This window comes from Chroicocephalus ridibundus, chromosome 5 (assembly GCF_963924245.1).
Source record: "Chroicocephalus ridibundus chromosome 5, bChrRid1.1, whole genome shotgun sequence".
In the NCBI taxonomy this organism is placed as follows: domain Eukaryota; kingdom Metazoa; phylum Chordata; class Aves; order Charadriiformes; family Laridae; genus Chroicocephalus; species Chroicocephalus ridibundus.
In genome coordinates, this window is record NC_086288.1 from 81,013,169 (window position 1) to 81,032,525 (window position 19,357).

A 19,357-nucleotide genomic window follows, 5' to 3' on the forward strand; every position below is an offset into this window, starting at 1 on the left:
TTGCCTAGGATGGAAGGGACCTTTCAGATCATCGAGTCCAACCTCATCCTGGAAATGGAGAAAGCAAATCTTTAGAGTTGAACAAAGCAATGCTTTCAGCGTGAAACATCAGATGACAAAGGGGGAAAATACCAATTTAAATCCCATATTTGTGGAATTATAACTACATTTTTTTCCGTAGGTGATTCATCTTGAGCAACATTTGGGTAACTCCCAGTTGCCAAAACATATGGCTGCATGTTTTATTCATTTTCTTTTAACCGTTCTGGTAGTGTGCATGTGACTGAGCAGCAGGGTGTCTTTCATGTACAAAACACTGACCAAATATTAGTAAAACTGCACTCCTGGCAATCTTTTATTTAAACAAAAGAAAAAAAACCTGACGTTAGAGGCCCCAGATGGTCTAATAAGGGTTTGTGTTGCTTTCTCCCAATGCAGGATGATTACAAGCATGGGAGGATACAAGCTGAAAACTTCTGATATACAAATATAAGTAAATATTTTCATAAAGTGTAAATGTACTGTAAGAGCATGAGTGACATGCCTTCTCCTTTCCATAGATGTCTTGTGGCCTTCTGCCTAATCTTTGGAAACAATAACTGTGACACTGATGTATTCAGTGCTATTGTCCCTGTTGTATTAGAGGGGAAAAAAAAAAAAAAAGACACTTCAGAATAAGATATTCTGTTTAAGACACATTTGGACAAACCAGGGGGTAAATCTGCCTGGGAAAATGGGATTTAAGTGTCTAGAAAACAAGATTAGCCTTTTCCATTTGATCTTTGGTGAAATCACGTTGAACTGAGATGTTTCGGAGTTGGCAGCTCCGAGTGAATTCACTTTTTTCTTCGTGTCCCTGAATTGGAGAGCAGAGGCCACCGGCCCCGCTGCCCTTCCATTGTCCCAGAGCTCCCTTCAGTCGATTCTCAGGCACAAACTGGTGCTGCGTATATTGAGGAGCTAAGGCTTCACTAATAGTATTTGACATTATAATAGCTTTCCAGCCAAAATTATAGAGGAAGATTAGATGGATTCAAATCTCTGTGATTAATAGGATATGTTACTTCACGCAATTTTTTTCATCTTTGAAGTGAGAATACATAATGAGTGTCCTAATGGAATTATAGTCCGTGCGACTTCCTAGGGTTACTACCTCAAGTACGTGGCAAAAAAGGTAAATAACAACCAAAAAAAGTAAATAGCAAATGGTTAACAAACAAATAACAACAAAAAAAACGGTAAATAGCGACAGGTTAAAAAACAAATAACAACAACAAGAGGTAAATAGCAACTATTTCTTTCTCGTTTTAATAACAATCAAGCATAAGCCTCTGTAGCTAATGCAAAAAGACTAACAATTTACTTAATTATGTAATGACGAAGGCCACGTACATGGTATCATTTTAAAACAAACAGTACTACCACAGCTGTGAACTTCATTGTGTGGCAGACCAGCTAAATTCAGGAGAAAAAAACCTCAGTGGGATTATTATCTGTTCGTAATTCTGTAAGAGACAACGGGCGTTTTAAATAGAGATTAAAAGTACAGTGCCTGTGGAGTGGAAGCCGTACCTCAGCTGGCACGCTCTTTCAACTCTGAATTAATTCAGGTGAGCGGTTTGCTTTTATCACACGAGACAGTTGGGGTGGATGCGTATGGAATCTTCTCACCCACAGGTTTTTAATGTTTGCAATGAGAGTGCGTACAGAGGTACTGGGCAGAATTTTCTAAGCTGAATCTCAAATGGTAGGGAAACCGAGTGTGGCATTCAGAGAAACTAAAATTAGCAGCTCCCATAAAACCTGATACTTCTGAAAATCAGCCTGTTTCTGTGAAATAATTGATATTTAGCTATAAATGAAGTAATACCCGCAACACAGTTGTCCTGTTTCCGTTTATTTCAATCTTGTGAGATGCGCAAAGGAAAAGCAGAGCTGTTCAAATTATGACCATAAACTTGGTTCCAACAGAAGGAAGAGGTCAACTTGTGGGGGATTTTCACATCTGGTTTGCTGAAAACCCATCCCATAATACGTGCAGAGCGTAAGGACTACCACAGGGCTACGTAAGTAAGGAAACTCCGCGTGCTTCTCCACTAGTTTGTGAAATTCTGAGACTTAACTGAAAACACCGTTCCACAATAGTCTTCAAAAAGCTGATCTGGCTGTGTACGAGGGGACCAGGCTCAGTGATGACCAGAGCTGTGGTTTTGAAACAAAGGGGGGTTCCTTTGCGATGAGGGAGACATACAGGAATGCTCTTTGTCTCAAGGACCTCTATTTCCAGCTTAGAAGACTTTATAATTGTGAGTAAAATGCTTGTTGTTTCTCTCCTCCTCAAGCAGAACTGTGGGTTAGCAGCTCCCAGTTGGGTGGTTGTGGTTGGCGTTGAGTGGTTGTGGTGGTGTTTTTTCTCAGATGCTTTTTTTTTCCTTTTGTCCTTTTTGTTGGGAGCAGAACCGTATTCTAAATCTTGTCTGAAAGGGGAAAAATAAAGTGATTTTGGATTTTAATACTTAACGTTAGCTATGTCGTTCATCCATGATATCATCCAAGAAGCTTTGGGTGAGGTTTTGTTAAATGCATTTATACCTACAATAAAATCAGACTTGCAAAACTCCCTTCTGCTCATTTCTTTAACTGGCAGGCTTAGGATATGTTTTGTGTATATTATGTTCTATAGAAAACTCTCCCAATTCCCTCCAAAAAAAAAAAAATTTTAAAAAAAATAAATCCTTATTATCATACAGAGTCCAGCAAGGCGCTTTACCATGTTAGATGAAAATCCTCATAAAGTTATAATTATCAATAACACACGTTATAAAGGCTTGTAGTTGTGGTGCAAGGAAAAGGAAAGAAAAATGGCGTGCTCTCTCTTATGGCAAAACAATGTACGTATAAATCTGGCTGCTTCTTCCTTGATAAAACTGTGCCTTTTATCAAACGGGTGGGTTTTTTGCTAGCCAGAATATTTTGACTACATTATTCCTGAAAAATGAAAGGAGTCACGAGTCAGCTGGACTGATGTATAGCACACTCAAACATCACCAAAATTGTTAGCAAGTTTCTCTCACAAAGTAGTCTTTCATAAGAGAGGTTCTTTAAGTCGAAAAAGCCGTTTATTTTTAATTCTTTTTTCAGTTTTCAGAGTATACAAGATTGGCATAAAAAAAGTGGGGGGGAGGTGTTGTCTGGGGTTTTGGGGGTAAGGGTGTAAAATGACAACCTTTTGATATGTAGTCTTTGGAGGGGAAAAAAAAAATCCAACTGCTGTCAAACACACACAAAAGCCCCCAAAACAACCTCACAAGGGCCCATCATGAGGTTTTGAAGACTCTTCTAGGTATATCTCCACTCGTAGAAGTCTACAGCATCAACTTCCCTGCGAGGAACTGTGTCCAGCTTCCCTGAGAAAGTAATCTCAGAATTTGAAAATTAGACTTTTTTAAGATGGAATTCTTACTCTAGTAGTAATAAAGTAATTACTCTCGTTAGTATTTCTTTAAAAAGGTTTCATACTGATCAAATGAAATGGAGGGTTTCTTTCTTTTCTGACCTGGAATCTATTCTTTACATGTTTCTTGCTCCACCCCAACTTTTTAAGCTTTTCCGACCCTGCTTGTGTCTAAAATGCGATTGCCTTCATTTAATCAGTAGCCGACTTTCTCGCTTTGTAGAGCGCTTTGCACTCTTTATGGCATCTTACATAAAAATAAGACTCTATCCCAGAATTCAGTCAGAATTTCAGATCATCTAGCAATATGCTATTTCTGTTCTGCTTGATTTGTGGATCAAGGAGAATTTGTGAATCAAGCCTTTGTGGATCATCTGTGGCTGCCCCATCCCTGGAGGGGTTCAAGGCCAGGTTGGACGGGGCTTGGAGCAACCTGGGCTGGTGGGAGGTGTCCCTGCCCAGGGCAGGGGGTGGCACTGGATTGTCTTTAAGGTCCCTTCCAACCCAAACCATTCTGTGATTTTGACAAGTATTTACTTTAGATATTCATTTGCTATATCAGCGTGTGCTACACTTTGGGTTCCTTCCCCACCCACCCATCCTGGTACACAGAAAGTATCCCTAATATCCCGGCTTTATAAAATAATCTCAATAGCGCTAGGACTTGGCTCTTCTTTCTCCTTCATGTACAGTTGTACGGAACGCCCCCAGTAGTGAAGCAAAGAACAAACCGCACTTACCTAATGGCCAGATCTGAGAAAAAATCCTGCCTCTCTTCTCTTTCTTCTCTTCCCGCGGAGCTGGGCTTTGAGAGGTTACCTTTGACTGCATACTAGTCTGTGAAACTTGCTAAAGTAGGGTAACATCAGAAAATGGGAAATTTGGAGAAAAAGAAGATTACTGCAGACACAGATAGGGAAAAAATAAACTTTTGAGTATCCCTCTGTGCATGACTTGGACCCTTGCGTGGATATTGTCCCTGAATGTAAGAGCTCTTACTATGGATCATTCAGAACAAGGGCAGTAATAATTTTAATTTCTGATTATTGAGCGTATTCTGGTTGCTAGTAGAGTGGCTCTTGTACTACTAGGAAAGAGATCATGGCGTTAGACTGGCTCCGTAAGTCTTTATAGCAACTCAAGGAATCGCAGTGTATTACAGATGATGGAGATGGAGAAGGACTTTACACTAGATAGTATATTTGACAGTCAATGTAATTTTGCTCTCTTGATGTAAGTTTTATCTAGATAAGTTAGTTTTTGACTGTGTCCTATGGAGAGGAAAACCTCTCTATAACGAAAAGTTATGAGTTTTAATTGTTTTTTTACTGCTGTAAATACTACTTTATTCTCAGTCTTTATAGTGACTGATTACGAAAAGTGCTCAGAATTAATTTCTGAGTGTCTCAGAATTAGCAAAAAAGGCTCTGTTACCAGAAGCTGTTTCAAATATAGTTTGTAAGTATTATAAATGCTTAAAAACAATTGAAAAACTGTAATTGAGGTAAGATCCGCTGGTAGTTGTTCTGGAAATTCACTAACCGTCGTGTAACATGACGTTAGCTTCACTTTATAACTTCTTAGACTGACTTCAGCCAATTGCAATGTGATTTCTTTTTTCATTAATTAATTTGATGATTCTTCAGTAAAGAGAATCAAGTAAAAAGAAAACTGCTGCTGACGTCTAAAAATTGAGATCTGTCATACCTTTCAATTTTTTTCCTCAAAAAAGAGCTAAGAAGAATGAGCAAGGCATAAATCTAAAGCGAAAGCATGAAGTCAGACGACAACCAAACACTCCTCTTGTTTTACCAATTATGCTGCTATTGCCTTTGCTCTATTTTGATAGTCAAATCACCAAGTTGGAGACTAATTTCATGGATTTAATTACTTGCCTCACTTAAATTCCTGGGCCTCTTTCCTTCTATAATTCTTGGACATCCCCTTATGGCGTTGAGGCTCCCCAGGGATGGGTTTTCCCATGTAGATTCTCAGCATGAGACTTCTCATGATCTTCTCATGAGAGAGATCTCATGATCTTCTCATGATCTTCTCATGATCTTCTCATGATCTCTCATGAGAGAGATCTCAAAGTTAGCATACAACCTTCCCCTATTACCAACAGAGAGAAATCATAGTTTAGTGCATGTCCCGAAGTAAATGCCAAAGAAACGGAGAACGAGTTCTGCTCTGGGAGGGACCTACCACTCTTCATTGACTGTAATGGACAACCAGACTAGAGGTTTAATTCTGGGATGACAAAAGGGAGGTGAGATCCTCTTCCATCTGTTTTACTCTTTCTGGGTGCGGTTAGTTTTGCTGAATATCTGCCCGCACATGACTACTGTCGAAAACAATTGTAATTCTCCTTTTGGATTTCACATTCTGTGGCCCCGTGTGAGTCAGTGAATGTTGGCATGATGTAAGAGGAATATCAAGGCAACGGTGCCCTTGAGGCATCCTGGCAGTTGCATGAATTTGGGGATTTCTGTGTATTGTGGAGGCTGGAACAAATACAGTTCAACTGATGAACTGAAGAAAAGGTCAAGCAAGCAGAAACTTTTTCTTTTTTTTTTTTTTTAATCTTTGCATGGTAAAAATTAGTAGGAATAGCTTGTAAATTTCTATTTTTAAGATAAACTATCTTTTTAATGAAAGAAAGCAGTTAAATGTGCTTTGAAATGTCAAACTGACAGCTCTGTTTTGTTAACATCAAATGGTTTGGCTTTGCATCTTAGGAGGGGGGAAAGAAAAGGAGGTTGCTTATAAGGTCAAGTGTTCAAGCCAACCTGAAAGAATGAGTCGTGTTATAATTACTCCCACTGCTGTGCAAACATGAGGCTGACTGATGAAATGAGCCTTCTTAATTATGAACTTTGATACTGTATATTTAGGGTAAGCTTTTGAAAACTGGTCCCAGCTCTTTTTGACCTTGACTGAGAGTAGATTGAACTCAAAATGTTGTTTTACTCCTACGGGCCCTCAGCGTTATTATTTAACAAGGCATCTGCCGCACAGTTTAACTAAACAATAGGTCACACAATAAATATGCAGAAAAACCCTTGAAACTACTGTACTGTAATGTCTCAACGTTGAAGTTCTGGTTGGGAAAGAGGGAATACACTTTCCTCCATAGTTTTAAAACTCAAAGGATTTTTTCAAGACCTCCTATGAATGTTAACAGCCTTGCTATAAATATCACTACATGAACATATTACTTTCCCATTTGAGTGAAAAAGAATCTTATCCTTTTTGGATAGATCATCGACATACTTGGATAAGAGCAAGAAAAGGAAAATTCACTTATAAAAATCAGATGTGATTTGAAAGAAGCCTATTAAAATGTAAAATGATCTAATTACAATTAATAATTGCTCCTAATTCCCTCTGGCCGCTTTGGTGACTTCAGTGCAAAACTGTGGACCATAAACGTCAGCCTATTGGGTGAACATAACGCTCCTTTCAGAACTGTGTGGAAACAAATATCCCTTTGGGACTATATTATTTTTTATGCAATTTTACCAGCTGGAATACCAGAAATCCAAGGATCCACCAGTAAACACCCATTTTCATTATAAGAGACCGGAGACTTACTAGGACTTACTAGGAGTAATCCAAGAGCAGAACGTGTGTCTCAACACAAGGAGGAACTTCTTTGCTGTGAGGGTGGCAGAGCCCTGGCACAGGCTGCCCAGAGAGGTGGGGGAGTCTCCATCTCTGGAGACATTCCAAACCCGCCTGGACGCGTTCCTGTGCCACCTGCTCTGGGTGACCCTCCTCTGGCAGGGGTGGGACGGGGTGATCTCCAGAGGTCCCTGCCAACCCTGACCATTCCGTGATTCTGTGAAAGGGACTAGCACACAATTGTGACTAACCTGTGGGGGCTACTAGGGAGGAAACCCAAAATCTGGCTCCAAAAAAAGGCGATGACAAAGCTGGCTTTTTCACCACTCAAATTTTTAAAGCTGAAAAGGGTAAGCAAAGGTGACTTCTGTGCATCTCTGAAAATTATCTGAATGTAATAATCCACATTTTGGAACCTATCTTTTTTTTTTTAATACTATATCTGCAGATTTTAGCTTTTTTTAATTGTGTATGCTCGTCTCTCTACCTCCTCCTCCTCTATCCAGATCAGCCGGTTACCCTGGGAAGTTGCCATTGCCGCAGGGAGTCTGACTAAGAAGCTGGGGTTGGTTTTAGTTTTGAATACACTCAGGCTTATATTCATTATCAATAGAGAAGATTAGGTTGAGTTCCACAGCTGGAACCTGCTGCTGAAAGTGGTCTGTTGCTCTGCCCTTTGCGCTGAAGAGTTTTACGCTGGGGACAGATTAGATGAAGTGTCCCTGTGGAGTACAGCCGTAGGTTTCTGATGGGATCGGCATTTGAAAAATAGATTAGGCCCAGCATGCTGCCCGCTTTTTGGATCGGTAATAGCTGCTTAAATTCAAGTTACAAAGAGATAAGCAAGCAGAAGGACGATGATGTGGTCAATGGAGGCTGCTTTGCCCAGCGATGCTCAGCCGCCTGGCCCGAAGTGTCGCAAGTCAAGAGACTGGCCAAAGGAGAGGTTAACCGGTTGGGCTGAAAGGAAGAAACAGTCAAGAACTGGTCTCACAATGCCTCTTATTACATAAATTCATTAATGATAAGGGGGGAAATTAGCACGGCTGTCACTATACCACAGGGAAGTAGGATCTGTGCCACCCAGTGTTGAGTGCTTCGGAAAATGAAGTTTCCTGGCCCGACGGTGAAGGAAGGACTTGCTTGTGGCCTCTGATGCAATCTGCATATCAATGCACCTTTGTTCCTTAATTCTTTGCCATTGCCTTTTCTTTTTTTTTTTTTGTTTTTTTTAGCGGCTTTTGAGAAATGAAAAGGTTAGGGATTGAATTTTGAATTCTTACAGATGGTGGCTCCGCATCCTTCTGGTTTTGTGCCCAGGATGTATCCTTAGGTCTGATAGCACCAATAACACTCTTGATTCAGCACAAAACATATAACTTTTTGAAGGGAACATGTCATGTTTTTTAGTAAGTAATTGTTTAGCAGAGAACAAAACCTCCTTAGTAACCAAGTTAAGCATGGTGCCAATTCAAACTATTAGTAACGGTAACTTCCTGACCGAAAACTGCTATGTAGGCGTCTTGTTTTGCTTTGTCTTATTTGTTTTAAAAAACAAATGAATATATAAAATAAAAAATCTACTTCTTTACTGTTTTACTGTGATATGTATCCAAAAAGCAGATACATGGGTTCGGGTTTAGGTTTTTTCTGTTTAAGACAGAGTGATGAAATCTAGTTTCAGTGGTGATGGCAATGGCACTCTTTTTTCATTTCATTGTAGATTATAAAGAATATTTTACAGATTGGATTTGCTGTGTGCTTCCTTCCAGCCCTATCTGTTGGACTGACTTCTGGTGCAATAGTGATGTGTAAAAATACGTATTTTTGTTATGACTAAGTGTACGTGGTCTGAACATGAGACTAAAAGACAAGAACAAATTTACTTTGTGGTTTGGACCTGAATCAATGAGAAATTGATTCAGTTTCCCTCAAAATACAAGAAACGTCCTATTGGCTCAGACAAACCATCCGTCTAGACTGTCTATCTAGTTTTGCGTCTCCGAGAGTTGCAATTGAAGATGCTATTTAGGGAGAGCACACAAGACTGGCTGCTGCTGCAGTCCATTTCCTCCACGCTTTTCCAGCGTCTGCACTCATTGAGTTAAGTATGCATCGTTGTACTCCTCTACTCCCACCTTCCCCCCCCGCCCCTCCTTTTTGAGTATCAATTTATGGCCCTGATCGCCATTAATTTCTCAGGTCCACTTTTAATCCTCACAGTTGTCTGCCTCCAACTTCTCGTAACAAATTCCAGAAGTTTACTACCTTGTGTATCAAGGAAATAAAAAAACCAACAAAACAAGAAACCCAACCCAAAAGCCAACCCAAACCACAAACTTCTCTTCCATCGTTTTAAAACTAATCTCCAACTATTTTGAACTATGCAAAAAATGAAGATGGGCCTAAGCAAGAATCTCAGATCTGAATCACAGAATCACAGAATGGTGGGGTTAGCAGGGACCTCTGGAGATCATCTAGTCCCACCCCTGCCGGAGCAGGGTCACCCAGAGCAGGTTGCACAGGAACGCGTCCAGGTGGGTTTGGAATGTCTCCAGAGACGGAGACTCCACCACCTCTCTGGAATGTCCCTCCATTTTGGCATTTTTGGTTTCTGAATCCATCAGATGGGCTGAAGCAAACCCTGCCGTCCTGAACCTCAGGAGGGGAGTTTCGACCTTCAGCCAAGCCTTGCGATAGGTCTCTAACGATGCTTCTGCTGACCACAAGGAATCAAGGGCAGCGTGGGTGGAATACACCTTCCCTTTGGTACATTTATAGATGAGATCTAGCTAGCAAGGACAGCACTGACAGGCTTAAAATTGGAAATAATTTTGATAAAGTCAAGAGATGACTGGTAAAACATAGGAGATAGCGGATACCATGCTGTTGGGAAACGTCAGCACTTCGCTTAGGTTGGAAAAGTCAGATCTAGGACTGCAGGAAAGGGAACATCTGGCTGGATAGATAATTCTCACAAAATATCCAAGAGTTACAGCGGATTACAAGCTGAGCACAACTGCCTAAATGCCATCTGGGAATGTACCTGCAGGGGAACGGGTTGGGGTTTTCTGTTCTGCTCGACCCAGGTAGGTTTGCAGTACCCTTCCCAGTGGTGGGCATCATCTTTCAAAGAACCCCTGGACTGACTAAAGATTATTCAAGTGACGGTTATATGGATAAGCAGAACATTAGAAAATAAAAATTTCTACAGAAATGTTGGGAAAACTGATCTTATTTGGCTTAAAACAAGATGACTAAGTAAGGAAGGGTAAGCGTTCAAACATATAAAGAGAGCAGGAGTAGCATTTACTTTGGTAAAGCAAACCTGTTAAATAATAAAGAAAAATGAGGAGCATAATCAGCAATATTACATTACACTATTCTAGGATTGGAAATGCATTTGTCTCAATACTGTTTGGCAATTTGTGGAAGTTTTGATTCTTTAGCAATTTGCATTTGAAGGGTTTAGCATATTCTTAATTTCCCTAGCAGCCAAAATACTAAATAGAAGGTTTGAAGCACTGAAGAAAAGGGGGGGGAATGCAGCAGAATATATATGAGTGGAGAAGAGGTGCAGGAACAAAGTTACTGGAAACCGCATCTCTCCAGAAAGAATTATTTCTGGCATTGTTTTAGCAATTATATAGAAATGTCTTTTGAATTGGTTTAGGAATGTTTTGCTCTGATACATTCCAAAATTTTCTAAGTCTAATTGGGGGAAAAGAGATTCTGAAGGTACGTAACCTGATAAGAGTTTGCTTGTGTAGTGGTCCCATGCTGTTAAATCCTAATCTGTTTTGTTGAATTTGTTTATGTAGTGACAGGGCTTTGGCTGTACACAGTCTCGATTGTGCACAGCTTTCGGTTAAGAGGCAGCATAAATCTACGATCAGTCATTTTGTTGTTTATAGTCAGAGGTGATAACAAAGACCATCATCACCGCGCGGAGAGATGAATGCGTTTACAGGATGTTAAACGACTGTTCTCCGCGCACCTGCTCACGCGTGAGACCTTGCGTCGCGAGGGGGATCAAGAGGGAGCCTTGCATCAAGAGGGAAGAAGAACTACGGTAAAGAGAAAGACAGCTGAATTAAATGTGTGCTAGGGCTTTCTCCCTTCTCAATCTAGGGCAGCTTTAGAGACATGTAATTTGCTTTGGGGAATTCCAACCCTTTTTTGGAGATGCCGCCTTGTGCTGTCCATTTTTGCACCCTCCTAACCCCTTATTATAGCAAGGCGTGCAGGGGGTGGGTGCTGTTGCACTCGCCCAGTCTGTCGCACCGAGAAACTCCAACGTTAGATGCCAATAGTCGTGATCGCGACAGTTTAGAAAGAGGATCCCTGAGAACAAAGAAATCCCAATAATCCTGTAATCCCTGAATATCAAGCAGTGTCAAAGGGCCGAAGACTAAGGATTCTTGTCTTGTTAATTAATTTTCAAGAGGGACCAACTTTCTTACCAAATGAGAGAGAAATTTCTAGGTAATAAAAAAGTGCAGGTTGCTGCCTCAGGCGTCGTGGAAAATGATTTTGCAGCGTTGATGTCTTTTCTCTCTGAACTGAAGTTACCCATCCTGGCAATATTTTAAGAGAAAAATGAATGGAAAAAGCTGCGTTTCATGATTCCCCGCTGGAGGTTTGGTGCAGAGCAGTTTCCCACAGGTTAAATTTTACAGTGAGGACGCCTCATCAAAGTCAAGGAAAAGATTTCAGTTGCTTTCGATGATCTTCAAGCCGCCACGCTTAGACCCTTTTCTCGGATCACGTAAGAAAATACTAAACGAGGGCCTGTACAAAAAAAGACATGTGTTTAACTCTCCTTGTGAGGAATGAGGAAGGCCATCATGCACACAAGCGGTAAAACTGCAGTACTCCTAAATGTTTCCATTAAATTACATCTGTTTTATATGTAGAAGAGGGTTTGAGGAGAGAAGTGGACTACAGGCTGAAAGCCACCGCTCCATCCCTTGTCAGTAGCTGAGTCTTCTCTTCCGTAGCGCTGGTTACTCAAAGCGGATAAGCAATATGATACGAAATGTGTAATAAAACTTGGGAATGAAAGATCCAACTGGCAGAAAACGCATTAGCGAGCAGCTGTTCGAGCAGTTTGGCACCGATCCCGAAATGCCTTTTCTTCCCTTCTTTCTTTTTTTGCCCTACACATATCAGGCTCATTTACAGTATTTACATAGGATTTAGATATTTAAGACACTGATCAATACCCAGTTGTTTTTTTTCCCCACGCTTTTAAGCACTAGGGGAAACACGGGGGGGGTCCTGTCCTGTCCTGTAGAGGAACTAAGGACTGAAGCTTACTACAGCACCGCCGTCTTTTGGAACGACTCCAGAATGGCACTTCCACTGTCTTTTGAGTTGCTGCACTCGGGGAACAATGTTTCCTATCTTTGAGATATACATTAAATATAAATTCCGCTGAAACTCACTACGGGTGTTGAAACAAAAGCAAACCACGCTACCCGTCATTTTAACTCTTGGGCAGGCCTCTGTAGGTCTATTTAAGAGGAGAAGGCAAAGGGGATTGGTCTGAATATTAAATTCTGACAAGAATTTAAATATAAGGAGAATGGAAATGACGTTCTGTGGAAAGAAAACATTTAACGTTAACATTGAACTCTACAATAGGCAAATAGACCAAATGATTCTATGAAATCTCTATGATTCTATGAAATCACAGTAGTGCGCTGCTGATTTCTGTGGCTCCTATTGGCACTTTTCTATTCCCCAGCCTCAGCTCACGTTTCTGACGGTGGTTCCTCCGACTTTCCCTGCTGCTGGCGAATGGAGATGGGAACCAGGTATTGAAACACATCCCCGTCGCAGAAGCGGAATGTACTGGGGATGCACGCAGCAGGTTTGGCCAGACACGGGAGAGGAACGTGCTCGACAGACGTACGTTACACCATCTTGAACAACACAATGGCGTCTGGATTTATTTTTTTTTTTTTAATGCAATTTTAAAACAACAGCAAGAGAATTTGTTTGAAGGAATCTTACAGCTGACATCAAAACTTTGCTTTTTTTGTCAGCAGCAGCTACCGTTGGCACTGAACACAACGGGGCAAGACCTAGTCCTGTACCTCTACGCTACCGGGGATGGCTCTTTAGTCACTTGTGTGATAAGCTCAGTTCACGGCCAGTGTACTTAGAACTTTAAACTAATTGTCTTGTAGGCCAATTTCTGCTTAATCTGAAGGCAGGAGGAAGCATATTGATCATTAGGCGGTGGGCAAAGGAGAAAAGATTTTTAACTCAGCAAACCTTTAAATTAGCAATCTTTTATGGGATGGGAAGAAATACAGCCTGAATTGAGGAAAATCTTAAAGTGACCCAGACTCAATGGAATATTTATTTGTTTGTAAACAGAAGATATAAAATATCATAGATTTCAACTGCTCTATTTTAAACCCCTTGTGATTAGATTGTGACCTGAGGCCCTGTGACTGTGATTACTTTCAGTTATGACACTTCAAACTTGCTATACAGAGCAGTTGCTGGAAATGCTCTCTTGCATAAAAGCCTTTGATCCCGTGATGGATGTTCTATGAATTGGGGCTTGAGGCGGGGGTGGCGGGGGGGGAGGTGGGGAAAGGACAGAATGAGAGTTCTGGGGAACTGGGGAAACAAATAATGAAGCCAGCTGATATTATGACGGCACAGCGGGAGCGGTATGTTCCATCCCGTTCCGTGATTTAGTTACGGGGAGGCGCTCCTTGCGTGGCACTCGGTTACTGAAATAATATTATCTGTGCATGATCTGTCAGGCGGGTTTTATTAACCTGCTGCAAATGAACTTGTTTACTACACCAGTCTGTGATGTTTCTGAGAGACTGTAACATGTTTAAACTCAAACCAGTAATGCTCTGTTTCTATTTAGATGGGTTTTGCATCTTGGACTATGCTCCCTTTAGGCTTTAATCCTATGCTTTGATCCCCAGCGCTGTAAGGGTCCACTGAAGAACAATAGGCTTCTTAATTTATGTACATTATTTTATATCTTCATAGCTGTTCTGCTTAACTTCTGCCCCTGTCTTTGCTTCATTGCTTTACTGTGTTGTGGAGACGTTAAAAAAAATGTTAGTGCTTTAATAACTTTCTAATAACTGTAAAAACTTTTAAACTGTAGCTCTATTTAAACTTTAGCTCTCATTCTGGTTGCAAAGGAAGGGATTACTTCCTAGGATCAAAATAATTTATTTGTGTAGCAGCAAGCCGAAATACCATCTTGATAAGAAATAAATCAAAAGGAAGAGGAGGTATCTAAAGGCCTGCTGGGGGCACCTTTACCCCGAATTATTTATGCCCTAAATGTTGTTCCCTGGGTGAGATTCCTGAAGAATAAAAGCGGCGTAACATAGAATCATAGGATGGTTTGGGTGGGAACGGACCTTAAAGGCCATCCAGTTCCAAGCCCCTGCCCTGGGCAGGGAGCAGACTGTCAGCATCCAGCCGAGGCAGTCGGGGATCTGCCCCCACGCTTCATTCCCATGCAATCTTGTTACCGAAAGAGGTAGAAAAGTGATGCAGAACAACTTGAAAAGCTTTCTAACTGTTTAAACAGCGGTCAGTAGCGCCGTTCGCATCAAGCAGAAATAATAGTACAGAGGATATAACTTTTTGCCCAGCTGAGATTGGAGCAGGCGGTAGCGTTGTCACTTGGTTAGCCGCGTGCGATCTGGTTTGGGTTTACCGTTTGTTTTTTTTTTTTATTTGTTTGTTTGTTTTGTTTCCTTTTGGTTGATTTGGTAACTTTTAATCGCAGTGTCACTGGAACGCCGTGCCTCTGCCGCTTTATTTCGGGGTGCGGGGCCATCCGCTCCCCGGGGCGCCGCCGGCAGGAGGAGGAGGAGGAGGAGGAGGAGGAGGAGAACAAGGAGGAGGAGGAGAGGAGGAGGAAGGCCGCCCCTCCGTCCGCGCAGGCAGAGGGCGCTTTCGCCATGCGCGGCCCCCGCCGCCGCCGCGCACCCGCTGACAGGCGCCGGAGGCGGCGGGAGCTCCGCGGGGAGCGGGCGGGAGCTCCGCGGGCGGGCAGAGCTCCGCGGAGGGAGGCGCGGAGACGAGCCCCTCGGCCCGGCCCCCCCGGGAGGGCGAAGGGAGCTCCCCGGCTGGCAGCGGCCGCTCGCTCGCCCTCTCTCCCTCCTTCTCCCTCCCCTCCCTCCTCCTCCTCCTCCTCCTCCTCCTCCTCCCTGCGCTTCCCACCTCCCCTGCTCCCGGGTGAGCGCAGCCTCGGATGTCCGGTTTCCTGGTGGGTTTTTTTACCTGGCAAACTCCGGATAACTTTGGGTGAGAATTCGCAAAGTTGGGAACTCCCCTGTAGGCGCCTGGGAGCCGCCGCCGCATCTTCTCCATCCCGCGGATTTTACTGCCTTGGATATTGCGGGGGGTGGGGGGGGGGGGGGAGAAGGAGGGAAGGGGGGAGAGAGAGAGAGAGGACGAGAAGGAGCCTGGTGATTTCGCCTGCATTCCTCCCGCCGCCCCGCTCCGCCCTGCCATCTTTGCAGGATGCACTTGCTGGAGCTGCTCTCCCTGGGTTGCTGCCTGGCTGCCGGCGCCGTGCTGCTGGGACCCCGGCAGCCCCCGGCCGCCGCCGCCGATCAGTCCGGCCAGGGCTACTACGAGGAGGAGCCCGACGCGGGGGAGGCGAAGGTAAGAGCCAGCTCCCCGCCGCCGATGCCCCTCGCTCCGCTCCTGCCGCCCTGCGGGGGCTGCCCGGCGGGGAGCGCTGCCGGTCCCCATCCCGGTGCCCGTCCCGGCTCCCGGTTCGGGTCCGTGGCCCCGGTCCCCATCCCTGTGCCCGTCCTGGCTCCCGGTCCCGGCTCCCCGTCCGGGTCTCTAGCCCCGGTCCCTATCCCACTCCCGTCCGCGGTCCGGGTCTCTGGCCCAGGTCCCCATCCCGCTCCCGTCCCCGGTCCGGCTCCCGGCTCCGGGTCTGTGTCCCCATCCCGCTCCCGCTCCGGATCCGGGTCTCCGTCCTCGTCCAGGTCAGTGGCGCCGCTCCCGGTTCGGATTCCCATCCCGGTCCCGGCTCCCGGTCCGGGTCTCTGGCCCCGGTCCCTGCTCCGGGTCCGTGGCCCCGCTCCCAGTTCGGGTCCCCATCCCGCTCCCGGTCCCCATCCCGGTCCCGGTCGCGGCCCCGCCGGTTGCGGCGGAGCCGGGAGAGGGCAGCGACCCTTCGGTCGCGGCCGCCGCTGGAGGCGGGGTGGGGGGAGCTCCGGCAGCCCCCCTCCGGGAGCGGCGGCGGGCAGGGCTCCGGGCAGGGGCGGAGCGGGGGGACGCGGTGACAGCACACCCCGGGACGGGCCGGGTGCTGGCATGTCCCGGGTGGCGGGAGCCGTGCGGCGTCGCTGGGGGCTGGAAACTCTCCTTCTGCCCTGCCGCAGGGTGAAGGCTGGGCTTAAATTCTCCGAATCCGGTCACAAATACTCACAATTTAGAGTTAATTTTTGGTTGCATGGGAACTTTCGTACCGTAGAATTCAAGTACCTTTGGTACTCGTGGTGTTGCGGTTCCCGCTATGCTGGTGCCCAGAAAGGATGCGGGGTGTCTGGCTGTACAAGCGTGTGGCGTTATTAGGGAGACCCTTGATGAGTTTCTGACAGCTCTTTCCCCTCCTCTCCTTGTTCTGAGGATTTCTGACATACTCACTGAACGCAATCGTGACCCAGCTCATTGATTGTTCATTTCAGTAAGGGGCGGGGAGGGAAATGGCTGGGTTAAACGTTAAGGCGTTATTCTGATTATTGTATCTTTTCCTACGCTGTTTGGTTTGCTGACTAGAAATTTGGGAGATTTTACTGTAACTGCGTTGGAAGTCGAGTTTTGGTAGTGTATGCTAGCCAGACTTATTTCAGGTATTCAAACTCTTGTCCAGCATCTGTCGTTCACAGAACTCGTGCTTTTCAAATAATACTCTGCGTGGAAAAGGTGACTGACTTATCCTGGAGTCTGTCTTCAAATACCGAGTATACCGTAGTCTCTTTTCAAATATTGGGATTGCAGACGAATGCTTACGTTGCAATGTTCTGAATGCTGGTATGCTGTTGGCGATCACGCTGTTTAAATGTTTTACCAAATATTTTTCAAAAGTAAGTATTTAAAAATAGGGAAGCGAAATCAGTTCAGCGGGTCACTCTTATCACTTAGACTATTTATAAAAAAAAAAAGAAGCAAAACTTAGTGCAGGATAAAATTCCTCAACTCTTTTCCAGCCCATGACTCTAAGTCGGTTATTTGCTGGGCGAAACTGGGGTTTGAGCCTCAGAATGCTGGAGAGGTGGAAAGAATCCCAATGGAGCGCGCTTTGTACGCTCCAGCTGCCGAGGCAGAAGAGCTGATAGCGAGGATGTTGTCCGGAGTGACGCCGTGTGTCCCTGTGCACGTGTTGGGGACGGTCACTCCGCTCCTCGAGGGAACCTCCGAGTCTCGGGGAGCTGCCCCTGCGCCGCGTGGAAGTGCAAGTGCTCCCTGGAAAAAGGGGAACTGTCAGCAAACCAAAGGAAGAGGGGTCAAGAGAGCGGGGAGTGAGCGGCACAGCGGGTGTTAAGCGATTACGTTAACAGAATAATGTCCTACTGGTGAGTCGCGGGGGGGGGAGAGAGAGGATGACTCGGGATCCAAGCGGACTTAGTCATGTTGGAAGCCTTTAGTTGTGAGTGTCTTGCTTTTGCTGGAACCGTTGGAGTGAGCGAGTATTCTGTGGATGAGAGAATGCGGAGACGAACGTCTGAAGCAATTATGAAAGGATTAAATAAGTAAACCATAAGTAATTGTTTCAAGGAAAATATGATTATACTGTCAGTAAAAAAAAAGTCATCTGCTTGAACTTTCTTAACTTCACTGACAAACGCGTGATCACTTGAGCGTGTGTTCATAGACGTTAGGCTTCCTCCGTTTTTCACTTGCCATCCCCCCGCTGCACATCGGGCTGATGCCAAAGTGCAGGTCGTAGGGCCTTTGGGGTCCGCTCGTTGGGCAACGTTTTTATTTCTCTTTACTCCTATTTTAAGAAACGTTTTTAAAAGCGCGGGTGAAGCTGGGGAGGAGCGGGGCTGAAAGTGCGGGTGTTGTGATGTAGCGCAGGTGGGTAACCTTGCCCAGGAGATCCGCGGCCACCTGGAAGCGCTGCAGATATAAATAGCAGTAGTTCTTCACGCACCGCTCCTGCAAGGGCACGTCCCGCAGCAAGCAGGCACCGATAAGCTTGTGCAACTGCCTCCCCCCACCTTTTTTTTTTTTTTTTTCAGCCTAGGGCTAAAGTTCATTATTTAACGAGCTTACAGGGCCCAGATTAATACAGCTGAAGCGGCTGCTCGGCGGGGAGGGAATGATTCCTGCCCTACGTCACTGCTTTGGGGTTTCCTGCAGCACAGGGGGTTCCCCCAATGAGGTGACCCCTCTCCCCGTCTGGGGAAGGCAACCAGGAATTTCGGTTCTCTCCCTGCCGAAGGTGGGCGCAGGGAATCGGCCGTGCTGCCCCCGGAGCTCCCAACGCTTGGGTGGGAGCGGGGATGCTCGGAGCAGCTCAGCAAGGAGAGGGCGAGCAGTTGGGCAGCACCCGTGACTCTGAACTTCAGCTCCTCGTACCATCCATGGATATTTTAATAACTCTTATAATGCGTTTAGTCTTTTGTTCTTCACGTAGTTTTGAATTGGGACCACGCAATGAGTGTACGCTCTCTACCCAAGAGGTCAAAGTAGAATAAATAAATAAAATAATTCTTTATTGTTTCTTTGTTGAAAGTTCTGAAATGAACTGGAGGGGCATTCTAGGCACGGATTAAACTTCTTAGGTTGTTAAAACAAAGGTGTGACAGCAGCATGCGCCCGGACTGGATGGATAGCGCTAGGGTGGCAATGGCAGGAGCAGGTTCTTGTGGTAACACTGAGCGAGAAGCAGCCGCTCCGCTGGGAGGGTTTGCCGTGGCTGCCCCTTCCTTCTGTTGTGTGGCTTTTAAATCCTTAAAGGGTGGGTGTCAGGAGGATGGGACCAGGCTCTTCTCAGTGGTGCCCAGCGACAGGACAAGGGGTAACGGGCACAAACTTGACCATAGGAAGCCCCATCTCAACATGAGGAGGAACTTCTTTGCTGTGAGGGTGGCAGAGCCCTGGCACAGGCTGCCCAGAGAGGTGGTGGAGTCTCCGTCTCTGGAGACATTCCAACCCCGCCTGGACGCGTTCCTGTGCCACCTGCTGTGGGTGACCCTGCTCTGGCAGGGGTGGGACTGGGTGATCTCCAGAGGGCCCGTCCAACCCCCACCA

General features: G+C 45.1%; 1 protein-coding gene across 3 annotated transcripts in view; it reads left to right on the forward strand.

Moving 5' to 3' along the window:
• VEGFC (vascular endothelial growth factor C) overlaps window positions 1-19,357 on the forward strand; it is a 236,851-nt gene that overhangs the window by 138,567 nt on the left and 78,927 nt on the right. The window contains exon 1 of one of the 3 annotated variants that reach the window (XM_063336778.1): window positions 15,457-15,745. The exons of 1 other annotated variant lie outside the window; for it this stretch is intronic. In XM_063336778.1, coding sequence (XP_063192848.1) covers window positions 15,602-15,745 — 144 coding nt within the window. In that variant the 5' untranslated portion in view covers window positions 15,457-15,601. Of the gene's footprint in view, window positions 1-15,456; window positions 15,746-17,546; window positions 17,674-19,357 lie in introns of those variants that run through there. One more of the 3 variants, XM_063336782.1, reaches the window with a different exon arrangement.